The sequence below is a fragment of the Ranitomeya imitator genome, chromosome 7 (genome assembly GCF_032444005.1).
Source record: "Ranitomeya imitator isolate aRanImi1 chromosome 7, aRanImi1.pri, whole genome shotgun sequence".
NCBI lineage: Eukaryota > Metazoa > Chordata > Amphibia > Anura > Dendrobatidae > Ranitomeya > Ranitomeya imitator.
The window spans coordinates 40,448,837-40,464,284 of NC_091288.1; the positions used below are offsets into that span (position 1 = coordinate 40,448,837).

Consider the following 15,448-nt stretch of genomic DNA (forward strand, 5'->3'; position numbering starts at 1 on the left):
AAAATAAATGGGAAATTGCACAAGAGGGACATATAATAGAAAGCTTTGTTTCATCCATATCGTGTAATACAAGTATGAGGCCTTAATTAAAATATTTGTTAAGACTGTTATATATCATTTTGTCCTTTCTTTAAACATTTTATCCATATATATTAAAGAGGTTTTCCTCTTTTCTTTCAACCAACAAATATTAATGTACTATATAAGAAAAAACTGTAAACCTTTTTAATATATTTTGGGGGGAAATTCAGTAAAAGGGGTTGCCCACTACTTGAACACCCCTTCTCAATGACAATATTACCCAACGTAAAATAAAAATAGCCTGTTCTCAAATCCATTGTCGGCGTTGTTCCAGCAATGTTGGTGCTAAGGATTGGCTCCAGGGCTCACATGACATAAAAATGTCACATGAGCCCTGAGAGACCTGGTGTTGATGTCACTGGAACGGAGATGAGTATGGGCTGTTTTAATTTTACATTGGGGAATATAGTAGTTGAGAAGGAGTGGCCACAGATTGTCAATGATGTTCAGATCAGGGGACTGTGAGGGCCATTGTAAAACCTTCAGCTTGCGCCTCTTCAGGTCACCTATTGTGGATTTTGAAGTGTGTTTAGGATCATTATCCATTTGTAGGAGCCATCCAGATGGTGTTATGTTTGCATCAAGAATTTGTTGAAATTTCATTGAATCCATTCTTCCCTCCACCCATCAAATGTTCTCCGTGCCATTGGCTGTAACACAACCTCAAAGCATGATTAATCCACCCCCATGCTTAATGGTTGGCGAGATATTATTTATCTGAAGTTCTCATTTGCCTCTCTAACAATGCTACGAGCAGCTCTCACTAAAAATTTTGCTTGGTCTTCCAGACCTTATCTTGACCTCCAGTGTTCCTGGTAACTGCCATTTCTTAACTACATTTTGAAGTAAGGAAAGGGCAACTTGAAAACACTTTGCTATCTTCTTATTGCCTCCTCCTGCTTTGTGGGACTAAACCATTTTCATTTTCTAGTGCAGCTTAGAAGAACCCATGGCTGCTGTTTTTGTCACAAGATTAGAGGAGGCTGTGAAATTTGCATCACCTGGCCTTTCCTAGCGATGATAGTGAACAAGCTATAACCCTAACAGGCTAATTAAGGTTTGAAACCTTGGTCAAAGTTATCTAAGTACACAAATCTCCAAGGGTGCCCAAACTTTTGCATTGGCCCATTTTCCTTTTTGTAATTTTTAAAATGTAAAAAAATATATTTTTTGTGCTTAAAATAAAAAGGAAATGTGTCATCTGTAACTTTAGGCCTTTCATAGATCAATTCATCTTCAACTTGCTTATCTGTTCACAATAACAGTCATTTTGACTAGGGGTGTCCAAACTTTTACATGCCACTGTATTTATTCTTAAAAATTGGACTATAAAAGTAGCAAATTGTTTATTAACACCTACAAAAAAGGATTTCTTGGCTGGCCTCACCATTTTCTTAAAAGTGATTCGGCTTACTGGGAGTGGAGACGCCAAGCACAACCTGCCAGATTCTTTATAAGTTGCGCCAAAGAAATGAGGTAAATTATAGCAAAAGTCTAGTTCAAAGTTGGTGTAAATTTCCGATTCTGGTGCACCTTAGGCCAGCAGACTGTTTTCTGCTTCGATTCCTTACTATATATATAGGTTTGTAGGAAAAAGATTCAGAATAGCTTGTATTTTATTGATTAAAATCTCTACCTCTTCTGGGTTTTGGGAGTCCAGTGGGCAGAACTAATCAGTGACTGACAACCATAAGTGTGCCTACAGAGCTGGTTGTCAATCGCTGATTAGGACCGCCCACTGGACTCCCAAGTCCAGAATAGATTTTAATAAATACAAACCAACTTATGCGGAATCTTTTCTTACAAAACTACAGTATACATCAATCTGCTCAGCTTCTCCTACTCAATAACACGCCGCCCACAGATTGCGACAGGTTCCGGTTTGCAATTTATTTCCATAAAATCAGAACATCCTTTTGCCGTCTATTTGTGGATCTTTTATGTAATGTAAAATACCTTGTCCTGGACTGTGTCTGTCCAAAAGACTCGTCGAAGATGAAAATGGAAATCCACACCCACAGCGATTCCCCGATTCTGTGAACGCACTAATGTGCGATAGCTGTTTCCATGAATGTCACCAATAAGTAGGTCTCGTCCATTGGAAAAAATTAACCATGGGAGACCAGCTGGAGAAGGAGAAAAACAAGGATAGGTTAAGCAGCTTAATTCAGTGGGAAAACTGTGAAACTCAAAGACACCTTGATGAGCCCAATACTCAGTCGTTGTCAAAGGTTTCTAAGGCAGGAGTCAGTGAAAATGGTGCGAAAAGTGCAAAATTCTATTAAAATGTTGCACCTGACAAATTATTTGCCACAATGTAACGTACAGATGCTAGACGGTTTTTCATGCCTTATGACTAGGGATGAGTGGACCTGTGGAAGTTCGGGTTCTGGTACCCGACCCGAAGTTTAGTCCAAAGTTGAACCACAACCCCAACTCCATTTAAAACAATGGAGACCAAAAATTTGGATCTGGAAAAATATCTCTCTCTCCTTCTCGTTTCTGGACTTCCCCCGGAATGCCGAACATTAACACAGACTTACATTAGGGTTAGGGTTAGGGTTAGGGTTTGGGTTAGGGTTAGGGTTCAGGGTTTAACACCCTGGTAGGAACCTTGAACTTTTAAGTTTGGGTTCGCTGATCTCTACTTCTAACGCCTCATGACTGACAATGGTATATAGTTCCACTGGTAATTTGCGCTACAAATGGGGCACGTCGTTGTACACCACAACCCTTCTTCTCCTGACACTTGTCAGAACTGTCATGGTAACAATAAAAGTGACTTTGGGTTCTTTCAGACATCTTGTTTTTTTTTTTTTTGGTACGTCTGCTATTGACTAATTGTCAAAAGTCAATGGCAGCTTGAAAAAAGTCAAGGGTAGCATAATGATGTCATCAGTGTGCTGTCCATATTTTACTACTCAATGGGTAGGAGAAGAGAAGACATTTTTTCTTGTCTTAACCCATAGACCAGCACACTGAAAAAAATGGACCATTTTTCATGTATGACAAAAAAAAACCTGACGCCTGAAACTAGCCTATGACAGAAAATAATTGGTGTCACATACTCCATTTGTTGGGGCGATTTATTATAGAATTCTGGTGCTCTGTGTTTAGTAAATCTCCCCACAAGTGTTGACCATTGTTGCGGTCTACATACTGGTGGTGTTGGCTCTACAGTGCTTGTTATGTTCCAAGACATATCCATCGACACAACTACAGCGATGACTGCCCATACGATCTTCACACAGCTGGTCACATATGCCCCATATCTGGCAATCGTTAAAATCTAAAGTGGGTGGAATAAAGAAAAAAATATATAACAATATTACAGAAAATAATAAATACCAATCAATCAATTTGTATGAATAGAAATTGTTTCTGTGCATATGTGTATATGTCTCTAAAGCTGTCAGCAGGTGTCATCTGTCAGCAGCATAATATAGAGCAAGATGTGTCGCTTGTTACGCTGTGCGTTGTAGTTTCAATACAATCAGTGTTTTATCAACAGGAGAATATCGCTGCCTCACATGCATAGCAGTCTAGCTAATCTGTGTAACCCCGCCCCCACTACTGATTGGTAGCTTTCTGCCTGTGCAAAATGGACACACACAGCTGCCAATCAGGGGTGTGGGCGGGGTTATACAAGGATCAGCATTATGACCACTGCTAGTTCTATAGTAGAGAAAACAGTAATTCTATAAAAGTTACACCAAGCAGCCCAGAAAGTGATACATGGCTGGAATCAGGCCCTCATGCAGTAAATTGTGCTGCTCTCAGATTGCATAGCATAAAACTGCTGACGGATTCCCTTTAAGACCAATCTATCCCTAACATCTGTCACAGGGGAGAGTCAGGTGATGTCCTTTGACAATCTATCTATCGATCGATCTATCTATCTATCTATCTATCTATCGATCTATCGATCTATCCCATATCTATCTATCTATCTATCTAATTATCTATGTATGTATCCATCACCTCTCTATCTATCTATCGATTATCTATCTATCTACCTATGTATCTATCTATCCGATATCTATTATCTATCTATCTATCGATTATCTATCTATCTACGTATCTATCCTTCATCTATCAATCTTTCTATCATGTATCTAGTGTATCTCTATCTATCCATCATCTATCTATTATCTATTTCTCTATCTACAGTATCTATTACCTATCTATTATCTATGTATCTATGTATTATATATCTATCTATCTATCTATCATCTATCTATCTAACTAATATCTATCTATTATCTATCTATCTATTATCTATCTATTATCTATCTATCTATCTATCATCTATCTATCTATCTATCTTTCTATCATCTATCTATCTATCTATCTATCTTTCTATCATCTATCTATCTATTATCTATCTATCTATCATCTATCTATCTATCTATCTATCTATCTAATATCTATCTATCTTTTTTTCTATCTAATATCTATCTATCTATCTAATATCTATCTATCTATCTATCTATCTAATATCTATCTATGTATCTATCTATCTATTATCTATCTATCTATCTATCTATCATCTATCTATTATCTATATCTATCTATCTATCTAATATCTATCTATCTATCTAATATCTATCTATCTATCTATCTATCTATCTAATATCTATCTATGTATCTATCTATCTATTATCTATCTATCTATCTATCTATCATCTATCTATCTATCTATCTATCTATCTATCTATCTAATATCTATCTATCTTTTTTTCTATCTAATATCTATCTATTATCTATCTATCTAATATCTATCTATCTATCTATCTAATATCTATCTATGTATCTATCTATCTATCTATCTATTATCTATCTATCTATCTAATATCTATCTATCTATCTATCTATCTATTTATCTATCTATTATCTATCTATCTAATATCTATCTATCTATCTATTATCTATCTATCTATCTATTATCTATCTATCTATCTATCTATCAATTAATCTATCTATCTATCCATCTATTTATCTATCTATCTATCTATCTAATATCTATCTATCCTTCCATCTTGAGCACAGTGAGCACAGTCCGGTTTTGCAGGTACCAGACGGCGGTAATAACCCTCCTGAACCTGAGATACTTATCGCTCGTCGTTACTTTTAACTTCATCTCTATTTTTATACAATCGGATAATAGTGTCCTGTTATAGAAGATATCAATACTTTTTCTTAGTGCTTTGAAGCAGGGACAGATGTCAATATCTTCTTACCATAGAGAGCTTTTGTGTGTAGCGGTCTAGAATGTTGAGGACAAAGTGAGCAATGAACGAGGCATTTTGGCCTCTATTCTCTATCAATGACGATATCCTGTGTTTCTACAGCACCTGCCGTCCTCATAACTAGTAGGAAATATGTACTAATGAGGCAATACTTTACGTTTCTATTTTTTTTTTTCACTATATTTTTTTTAACTTCTTTGAAAAAAATCCAATAGAACCACTTTTAATTTGCTGGCTTGATATAGAGCATACTAAAGTAACAAACAAGGATTTGGCTTATATTACCATAAGTGACCATTGACCATACTTATGTAGGTGCTACCTACCTCCATGTTGTGCCTATTTTTTTTTGCGGGCACAGAACGATCACAGACCGCTCCTGCAGGTGATTCGGCTGTCTCTGCGTTGGTTTCTTTTCTACCCTGCTTTCCGGGGTATGACTGCCGACGTCATGCTGATTGACAGCCGGCTACTCCAGTTAGTAAGTGAGAAGCCAGGCGTCAATCAGCATGACGTCGACAGTCCTCGGGGCAGAGCAGAAAAAGCCGCCGCTCTTTCAATGTGACGTCAGCAGAGGCAGCTGAATATCTGGCAGGAGCGGTCTGTAATGGTTCTGTGCTGGCAAAGAATGGCGCAGGGCACAACAGGCAGGTAGGTAGCAACTAGTTGCCTGTTAGTGCTTTTTTTTTTTTTACAAAGTCCCAGATATCCTTTTTAAATTCTAGTTTTCCTCTCTTTAGGATTCATTCTTTATTCTGTCTTATAAATACTGATCAAATACTGACATGTGAATAAGGACTAAGGTGGGAGGTGTGATCTGTGCTGAGGAACAGACAAAACATCAGGAATTATTTATGCTTATTTTATGTTGATTTTTATAATAAACTAGGGACCTTGTATACAGGCTGATGATTGCCTGAATGATCGTTCGTAGGAATGATCATTCCAAATTATTGACCAGAGTAAAGAACCTGAATAAAAAATGTATTACGTGAACTGTAGCACCTAAATGTTCAATAAACGAGCACCAGTCAGCTTGCAATATCACCTGTATTGGGGCTCATTACACTCAAATTGTCTGCTCGAGAATAAGGAAGACCCTAATTAATTCCCATGGTCCACTCAGATGGGGATGGGGAACATGAAGACTATGCCATGCTACTAACATCTGGTATCATGTTTGTAGTGTTGGGCATGCATGTTTTGGGGAATGATGTTTGCTTTTCTACTAACCAATGCAGGTCCGGCTGTCGTTGGCGCTGATGACGTATCCTGCTGGACAAAAGCAGACCCCGCCAGATGGAGAAGAATGACACTGATAAGAACAGCTCAGCGCAGCACAGTTAGTGGTACCTGGGGTAGAATGGTGAGAATACACGTCAGATTGCTACATAATTTATAAAGCACCGAAGAAGGAGACTGATACAGAAGTTGCATGGCAAATATAGTTTATAGCCTCATTACGTTCTCCTCTGTAAGGTCTTCAGTTTTGCTGCTTAGTGGGAATCTCTACGAAAGCTATACTATTCGGGAATCTCTTAATGCCCAGGGAAGAAGAGATATTTATGCCGAAACGCGCGTCGGGGTGGGCACATTCCAAGAGACACACCGCATAAATCTAAGGTATTTATGGAGTATTGATTCGCTGACCATGGCAATCCCAATAATGTTATTATGATCTGAGTACAAGTGATTGATCAGGACCATTTATTCAATGCACCAGCAATTTTTATATAGATTTTCCTTGATCTCTCACTCTATTTGCATATGTCTGGACATACTCATCATCTTCTTGTATTGCTCCATTTCAGTAGCATTTAAAACATCAATTTTCCTTATTGTAATTCCCTGCACTTAACTGCTGCTATTCTGCACGGAAAGCTCCCAGGCTTTCTAGGAAAGTTCCCACGATCTATGAACAGCCAGCAGAGGGCGCCTCACCGCACATGAAGCTAAATATAGATCATTGACCTATATTTAGCTTCATTCCCCGGGGTTTTGCAGCAAGGAGCAGCCTGCATTAGCGGAACTCCTTGCTGCAAAATGTTTTAACCCCTTCAGAAGGATTTACATCGTTGGACTTTACAGATCTGCGGAAGGTAAGTATATTGTTGGTTTATTATGTTTTTTCTTTCACAGAACGAGGGTCTTCAGTGATTGGATTGGGCGTTAAATAAAATATTACAACAACCTTTGTTTTTATTTCATTAAAATAATTTTTAATAATGTGTGTGTGGTTTTTTTTTAACCCTTTCATTCAATTGGATTAATAATGGATAGGTGTCATAATTGACGCCTCTCCATTATTAATTAGGCTTAATGTCACCTTACAATAGCAAGGTGGCATTAACCCTTCATTACCCCATATCCCACCGCTACACGGGAATGGGAAGAGAGTGGCCAAGTGCCAGAATAGGCGCATCTTCCAGATGTGCCTTTTCTGGGGTGGCTGGGGGCGGGTGTTTTTAGCCAGGGGGGGGGCCAATAACCATGGACCCTCTCCAGGCTATTAATATCTGCCCTCAGTCACTGGCTTTACTACTCTGGCGGAGAAAATTGCGCGGGAGCCCACGCCAATTTTTTCCGCAATTTAACCCTTTATTTTAAGAGCTAGAACGGCCAAATTTTGCAGATACACACTACTAACATTAGTAGTGTGGATTATGCAAAAAAAAAATGGGGATATGAGATGGTTTACAGTATGTAAACCATGTCTCAAATCATGTCGGGTTTTAGGAAGGAGAAAGCAAAAGCCGGTAATTGAATTACCGGCTTTTTGCTATATCGCGGCTGTATGAAGTAAGAATATATATACATATATGTGTCTCACTGACATATATATATATACAGTTAGGTCCATATATATTTGGACAGAGACAACATTTTTCTAATTTTGGTTATAGACATTACCACAATGAATTTTAAGCAAAACAATTCAGATGCAGTTGAAGTTCAGACTTTCAGCTTTCATTTGAGGGTATCCACATTAAAATTGAATGAAGGGTTTAGGTGTTTCAGCTCCTTAACATGTGCCACCCTGTTTTTAAAGGGACCAAAAGTAATTGGACAATTGACTCCAAGGCTATTTCATGGACAGGTGCGGGCAATCCCTTCGTTATGTCATTCTCAATTAAGTAGATAACAGGCCTGGAGTTGATTTGAGGTGTGGTGCTTGCATTTCAAAGGTTTTGCTGTGAAGTAAACATGCCGCCAAAGGAGCTGAAATAAGCCATCCTTAAGCTGCGAAAACAGAAAAAACCCATCCAAGAAATTGCTACAATATTAGTAGTGGCAAAATCTACAGTTTGGTACATGCTGAGAAAGAAAGAAAGCACTGGTGAACTCATAAATGCGAAAAGACCTGGGCACCCACAGAAGACAACAGCGGTGGATAATCGCAGAATAATCTCCATGGTGAAGAGAAACCCCTTCACAACAGCCAACCAAGTGACCAACACTCTCCAGGAGGTCGGCGTATCAATATCCAAATCTACCATAAAGAGAAGACTGCATGAAAGTAAATACAGAGGGTTCACTGCACGGTGCAAGCCACTCATAAGCATCAAGAATAAAAAGGCTAGACTGGACTTTGCTAAAAAACATCTAAAAAAGCCAGCACAGTTCTGGAAGAACATTCTTTGGACAGATGAAACCAAGATCAACCTCTACCAGAATGATGGAAAGAGAAATGTATGGTGAAGGCGTGGTACAACTCATGATCCAAAGCATACCACATCATCTGTAAAACACAGAGGAGGCAGTGTGATGGCTTGGGCATGCATGGCTGCCAGTGGCACTGGTCACTAGTGTTTATTGATGATGTGACACAGGACAGAAGCAGCCGAATGAATTCTGAGGTATTCAGAGCCGCCATACTGTGTGCTCAGATCCAGCCAAATGCAGCCAAACTTATTCATCATTTCATACTACAGATGGACAATGACCCAAAACATAAAGCCAAAGCAACCCAGGAGTTTATTAAAGCAAAGAAGTGGAATATTCTTGAATGGCCAAGTCAGTCACCTGATCTCAACCCAATTGAGCAGCACTTCACTTGTTAAAGACTAAACTTCAGACAGAAAGGCCCACAAACAAATAGCAACTGAAAACCACCGCAGTGAAGGCCTGGCAGAGCATCAAAAAGGAGGAAACACAGCGTCTGGTGATGTCCATGAGGTCAAGACTTCAGGCAGTCATTGCCAGGAAAGGGTTTTCAACCAAGTACTAGAAATGAACATTTTTAAAAAAAATTATTGAATCTGTCCAATTACTTTTGGTCCCTTTAAAAACTGGGTGGCACATGATAAGGAGCTGAAACTCCTAAACCCTTCATCCAATTTAAATGTGGATACCCTCAAATGAAAGCTGAAAGTCTGAACTTCAACTGCATCTGAATTGTTGTTTTTTTAAATTCATTGTGGTAATTTCTATAATCAAAATTAGAAAAATGTTGTCTCTGTCCAAATATATATGGACCTAACTGTATATATACCTATTCTATGTGTACATATTTATTCTACCTATTCTACTGTAAGCTGTCAGTGTGATTTTACTGTACACCGCACTGAATTGCCGGCTTTTCTCTCTAACAGCGCTGCGTATTCCTCGCAAGTCACACTGCTGGTCCGTGTGTAATCCGTATTTTTGGGGCTTCCATAGACTTTCATTGGCGTTTTATTTGCGCAATACGGTGACAAACACAGCATGCTGCGATTTTCTACGGCCGTAGAAAGCCATATAATACTGATCAGTAAAATACGGCAGATAGGAGCAGGGGCATGGAGAATAATTGTGCCGTATTTTTTGCGAGTTTTACGGACGTAGTTTCTGCGCTCTTACGTCCGTAAAACTCGCAAGTGTGACGCCGGCCTGATTAGACTCTAATCAAAGTGTGACGATAGTGTGATCCCATTCTTTTTTCTGTCAGTCCGCAGAAATAAGACTGCACTCAAATGTCATCCGAGTGCAGTCCGATAATTTCCACGCACTCATTGACTTGCATGGCTGAATATCGGATCAAGCTCGGGCATGCTGCGATTTTTTTTTGTCCCCCAGACCGGGTCTGTCTAAAGAAAAATATCAGACATGTGAACAAGCTCTTAAAAAGACTAATTAGAAATCTTGCAATTTTCACACTGACTACTCGGGCAATGTTAGACTAATACTTCCTGTTGTTTCAGGAAAAAAAATATCCCAAAAGTTTCACCCAAGTCATTCAGTTTAAGGACAATGGTACCAAACACTAATGAAATGTATGGAAACTTTTGACTTTGCAGTAATAAAAATGCCTTAAAACATTCTCTCATTATTCTGGCATTTGGCAAATATTAATAATTATGGTAATCCTAATTGAGCTAAAACGGGAAAGGTTTATTCTAATTTCATGACAGATATTGAAAAAAACATGCAGATGTGTCTTTTTATATAGTGGATGGTTTGCATATTTTTTTTACTCTATTTGCAACATTACTTTGCAGGTGCCATAGAGCACAATGTTTTTTAAAACATATTTTTTATTACTCCACACAGCAAATATGTTAATAAAACAATGGAAGGGTAAATATGCAGATTTTGCATGTTGCATTAGACATTGTATGACTTACTGCAGTTCCTTCCGGCCGTGGTATTGGTTTCATCTTCTCCAAATCGACAGTGAGCCGTTCCATCGCAGACTTTATCTATAGGAATGCACTGACCAGATGATGGACACGGCCATTCTCCAGGACCACATTCTCTCAGACCACTTTCTATGAGACAAGAATACATTTTTCAGGTTGTCATTGGATGTGACTGTGTGAACGGTCATTTCATTATTAAGACTTGTCATTGAAGGATTACATTTTCCATATTGGACAAAAGCTCTCGCTATAACTAATAATAATGTACTTTTATTGCTGGATTTTAATCTTTGCGATGATCAGACACTGATTACTATCTAATAAGCATTCCTTATAAAAATTAAATAAAATGTAAAGGGAAGGTATCATCCGAAAATGCCCCATTGTTTAAATCAGGTTTTTATGTTACGTATATTTTTAAATAAAAAAAAAAATTGCAGTGATTTTTTTCATATCGCAATCTTAATTTTAATATCAGCATTAGCAATCTTGCAATTTTCACAGAGTCCTTGGTGGCTTTATATACTCTCTTCCCGCAGGGATTTTAGCAGGCTCCTTATCATCAAAGGCAAGGATTACAGTGACAGGTAACACCTGATAACATAGGATCCACTAATCACAGTAGGTGATGTCACAGCTGCTCCCCCTCAATTCACAATGTCCTTTGCACACGCTTATTAGATGCTTCAATATAGGGTCAGAGTCAATTTCCTGAAACAACAGGAAGTCGGGAGTCTAAAAAAAAGCCCCAGTGGTCAGTGTGAAAACTGCAAGGTTTCTCATCTGTAATACAGCTTGTGATATGAGAAAAAAACTATGCAAGAAATAGTAAAATAAAAAGATACATTTAACCCCTTAATGACCGCCAATACACATTGAAATGGTGGTCGTGAAGGGGCCTTATTCCCTAATGGCTGCAACAAGGGTATAGCGCCGCCCGGCGCCTGCAATACTCACAGGTGTCAGTTGTACATGACAGCTGACACCCTGCGGTATCGGCCCCAGCCGGTTTTGTCACCGGTCAGGCCTGATTAACTCTTTAAATACCGCTGTCAATCAGACTGCAGTATTTAATTGGTTACAAGGAGGCTATAAGACCCTATTTCAAGCCATCGGACCCCCCAAAATGAGAATCATGGGTGCCGATGTTTACCATGGCACCCTGAGGTCATGTGATGGCCCCAGGGTACGGTGGTCTGTGAGATCCAGCTTTAAACTGTCTCTGTCACTGCAACTATTGGGGGCTCCCACGTTACTGGTAGAACAAAGGCTATGAAAAAGCGATATGGCTCCCACCTCCTCAAATAAAATCCAGTGAATTCTGTGCTCCAAAATCCAAATGCCCCTCTCCTTCTGAGCCTCACTGTGTCTAAACCACAGTAAGCGGCCACATGTTTGGCATTATTGTAGTGGGGAGTGGGGTACTGCCACTTCTTTGCACCCCGTATTCTATATATTTATACTATGGTAGTGCACCTGGCTCTCTTTTTTTTTCATTATTGTAGTGGGGTGAGCGCACTTAATTTATGGGGTGCATGTCACCAGAAGCACAAGCTGGGTACAATGTATGAGGGCACCATAATATATAGGGGTCTACACTGCATAGCGACACAATGTATGAACACTAAGCTGGCATATTTGCAAATCTCCATGGCATGGATGTTACAACATAGTCACTACAGACGTAGATGAATTCATTGAAAGGTGCAATTTCTACAATAGGGTCACTTTGTTTTTGTTTTTTGTTATTCTGGCACTTTCAGGGCTCTGCAAATGTCGCCTGCAAACTATTCTAGCAAAATCTGTGCTCGAAAATCCAAATAGCGCGCCTTCCTTCTCAGCCCTGACGTGTGGCCTAACAATAATTTATGATTACATATAGGGCAGCCCGGCATTTGGGAGAAATTCCGCAATTAATTATGGGGTCTAGTTTCACTTATTAACTCTTGTGTACCTGACAAATTTGCAACAAGTACAAATATTAAATTTTTACCACCAAAATATTCACTACACCCCTAGATGAATTTCTTAGGCAGTGAAACTTCCAACATGAGGTCACGTGGGGTGGGGGGGTTGCTGTTCTGGCACCTCAGGGGCTCAGCTAATTGAGCCCACAATCTATTCAAACGATAATCTGCATTATAAAAGCCAAGTAACGCTCCTTCCCATGCTATGCGTGCGCCGAAACAGTAGTGTACAACCACATATGGCAAACTGCCACATTCGGGAGAAATTGCATAACAAATTGTGTGGTCCAATTTCTTCCATTACCCCTAGTGTAAATTATAGAGGTTTTTGAACAGATATGCGGTATCTTCAGGAGAAATTGTGGAACAGACTATGGTGGTCCGTTTTCACCTATTACCCATTGTGAAAATTACAAATTTGGGGCTAAAACAACATTTTTGTGAGAAAAATGAAAATGTTCAGCATGATGTCCTAATGTTATCAAATTCTGTGTAGTACCTTTGGGATCAAAATGGTCACTATATTCCTGGATAAAATCCTTGAAGGGTGTAGTTGGAGCTCTCCAAGCGTGACATGACGCCCGCTGATCAAAGTCTGCGTTCCATATTGTCACAACTTCCTTTCCGAGCCCTGCCGTGTGCCCAAACAGTAGTTTTCCCCCACATATGGGGTATCGGCATACTCAGTAGAAATTGCACAACAAATTTTGGGATCCATTTCTCCTGTTACCCTTGTGAAAATAAAAAATTTGGAGCTAAAAGTATATTTTTGCGAGAAAAAATGTGATTTTTGTTATTTTCTCGGCTCTATGCTATATATTTCTGTGAAGCACCGGGGGAGGTTCAAGGTGCTCCCCATGAATCTAGATACATTCCTTGATGGGTATACTTTCCAAAATGGGTCAGTTGTGGGGGTTTCTACTGTTTAGGCACATGACGTGGCATACACTCTCAATTCCAGCCATTTTTACGTTTAAAAAATAAAACGGAGCTACTTCCCTTCCAAGTCCTGCAGTTTTCCTCCACATATGGGGTATTGGCACAATCAGGAGAAATTGCCAAAAAAAATATTGGTGTCAATTTTCTCCTGTTACCTTTGTGAAAATAAAAAAATTGGGGCTAAATTTACATTCTCCCAACAGCAACTTAGAGATCTCTCCACTGGAGGTCAATGGCATTTAAATCCAGACTCATTAGAGGCCACTTCAGAACACTCCAGTGCTTTCTTTCCATCCATTTCTGGGGGCGTCTTGAAGTATGTTTGGGGTCCTGCTGGGAGACCCATGACCTAGGACACAAACCCAGCTTTCTTGACTTGACTTGCACACAGTCATGGCACCCAGTGCTAGATTAAGCAGGACATCTTTGAGACACCACACAACATCTTTGAGACACCATATTTAACTGTACGTACTGTGTTCTTTTCTTGTTAAGGCTGCTTTCACACATCTGGTTTTTGGTTTCAGGCTAAATCCGGCAAATTTGTAAAGAAACTGATCTTTTGTAAATTGTGAAAAGCGAGAGAGAGAGAGAGAGAGAGAGAGAGAGAGAGGGAGGGAGAGAGAGAGAGAGAGAGAGATCCCATGCCAGCAACAAAAACAAAGCTTCTGGGCATGCTCAATGTATAAAAAGCGGATTCAGTCGCCGGAAACGTTCATTCACACATCCGTTCCATGCGTTGATTGCCGGAAACGTCCCTTCAGGCTTTTTCGTCAGACACAAAAAACGTTGCAGGAGACGATTTTTGTGTCTGGCAAAAAAGCCTGAAGGGACGGATCCGGCACAAAACGGATGAAACGCATGTCCTTCAGGCACAATCTGGCGCTAATACAACTGTATGGGAAAAAAACGATCCGGCGTAAGAAAAAAACGGATCCGGATTGTGCCTGAAACTGCCGGATTGTGCCTGAAAGAAAAAACCTGATGTGTGAAAGCAGCCTAAGCCTTATTCCATTTTCGGTAAACAACAGAATAATAATTTAATAATAATTTTATTTCTATAGCGCCAACATATTTTGCAGCGCTTTACATTTTAGAGGAGACTTGTGCGGACAAAAATGAATGATGTGCTTTACCAAAAAGCTCTATCTTGGTCTCATCTGTCCGCTTTCCAAAAAGGATTTTGGCTTACTCACGTACATTTTGGCAAACTGCAGTCTAGCTTTTTTATGTCTCTGTTTCAGCAGTCAGGTCATGCTGGGTCTCATGTCATAGTGTTTAATTTCATTCAAATGTGGACAGATAGTTTGCGCTGACACTGATGCACCCTGAGCCTGCAAGACAGCTTGAATTTGTTTGGAACTTGATTGCCACTTCTTATCCACCATCCAGACTATCCTGCGTTGCAAAACTTCAGCAATTTTTCTCTGCTGTCCAGATTAAGTACAGTGCTATGGGTTGTAAACTTCTTGATTATGTTGGACAAAGGAACATCCAGATCTCAACAATTGTGGTTCTCTAGTCCTCAGACAGTTACTACTCTTTCTGCTCTACATGCTTAGTGTGGCACACACAGACACACAATGCAAAGATT

The 15,448-nt window shown here is 39.4% G+C and overlaps 1 protein-coding gene across 1 annotated transcript in view; it reads right to left on the reverse strand.

Annotated features, from left to right (window-relative positions):
• LRP2 (LDL receptor related protein 2) overlaps positions 1 to 15,448 on the reverse strand; it is a 240,036-nt gene that overhangs the window by 137,479 nt on the left and 87,109 nt on the right. The window contains exons 8-11 of the mRNA XM_069733090.1: positions 10,934 to 11,077; positions 6,564 to 6,683; positions 3,242 to 3,370; positions 2,038 to 2,207 (exon numbers count right to left, since the gene is read on the reverse strand). Coding sequence (XP_069589191.1) covers positions 2,038 to 2,207; positions 3,242 to 3,370; positions 6,564 to 6,683; positions 10,934 to 11,077 — 563 coding nt within the window. The remainder of the gene's footprint in view (positions 1 to 2,037; positions 2,208 to 3,241; positions 3,371 to 6,563; positions 6,684 to 10,933; positions 11,078 to 15,448) is intronic.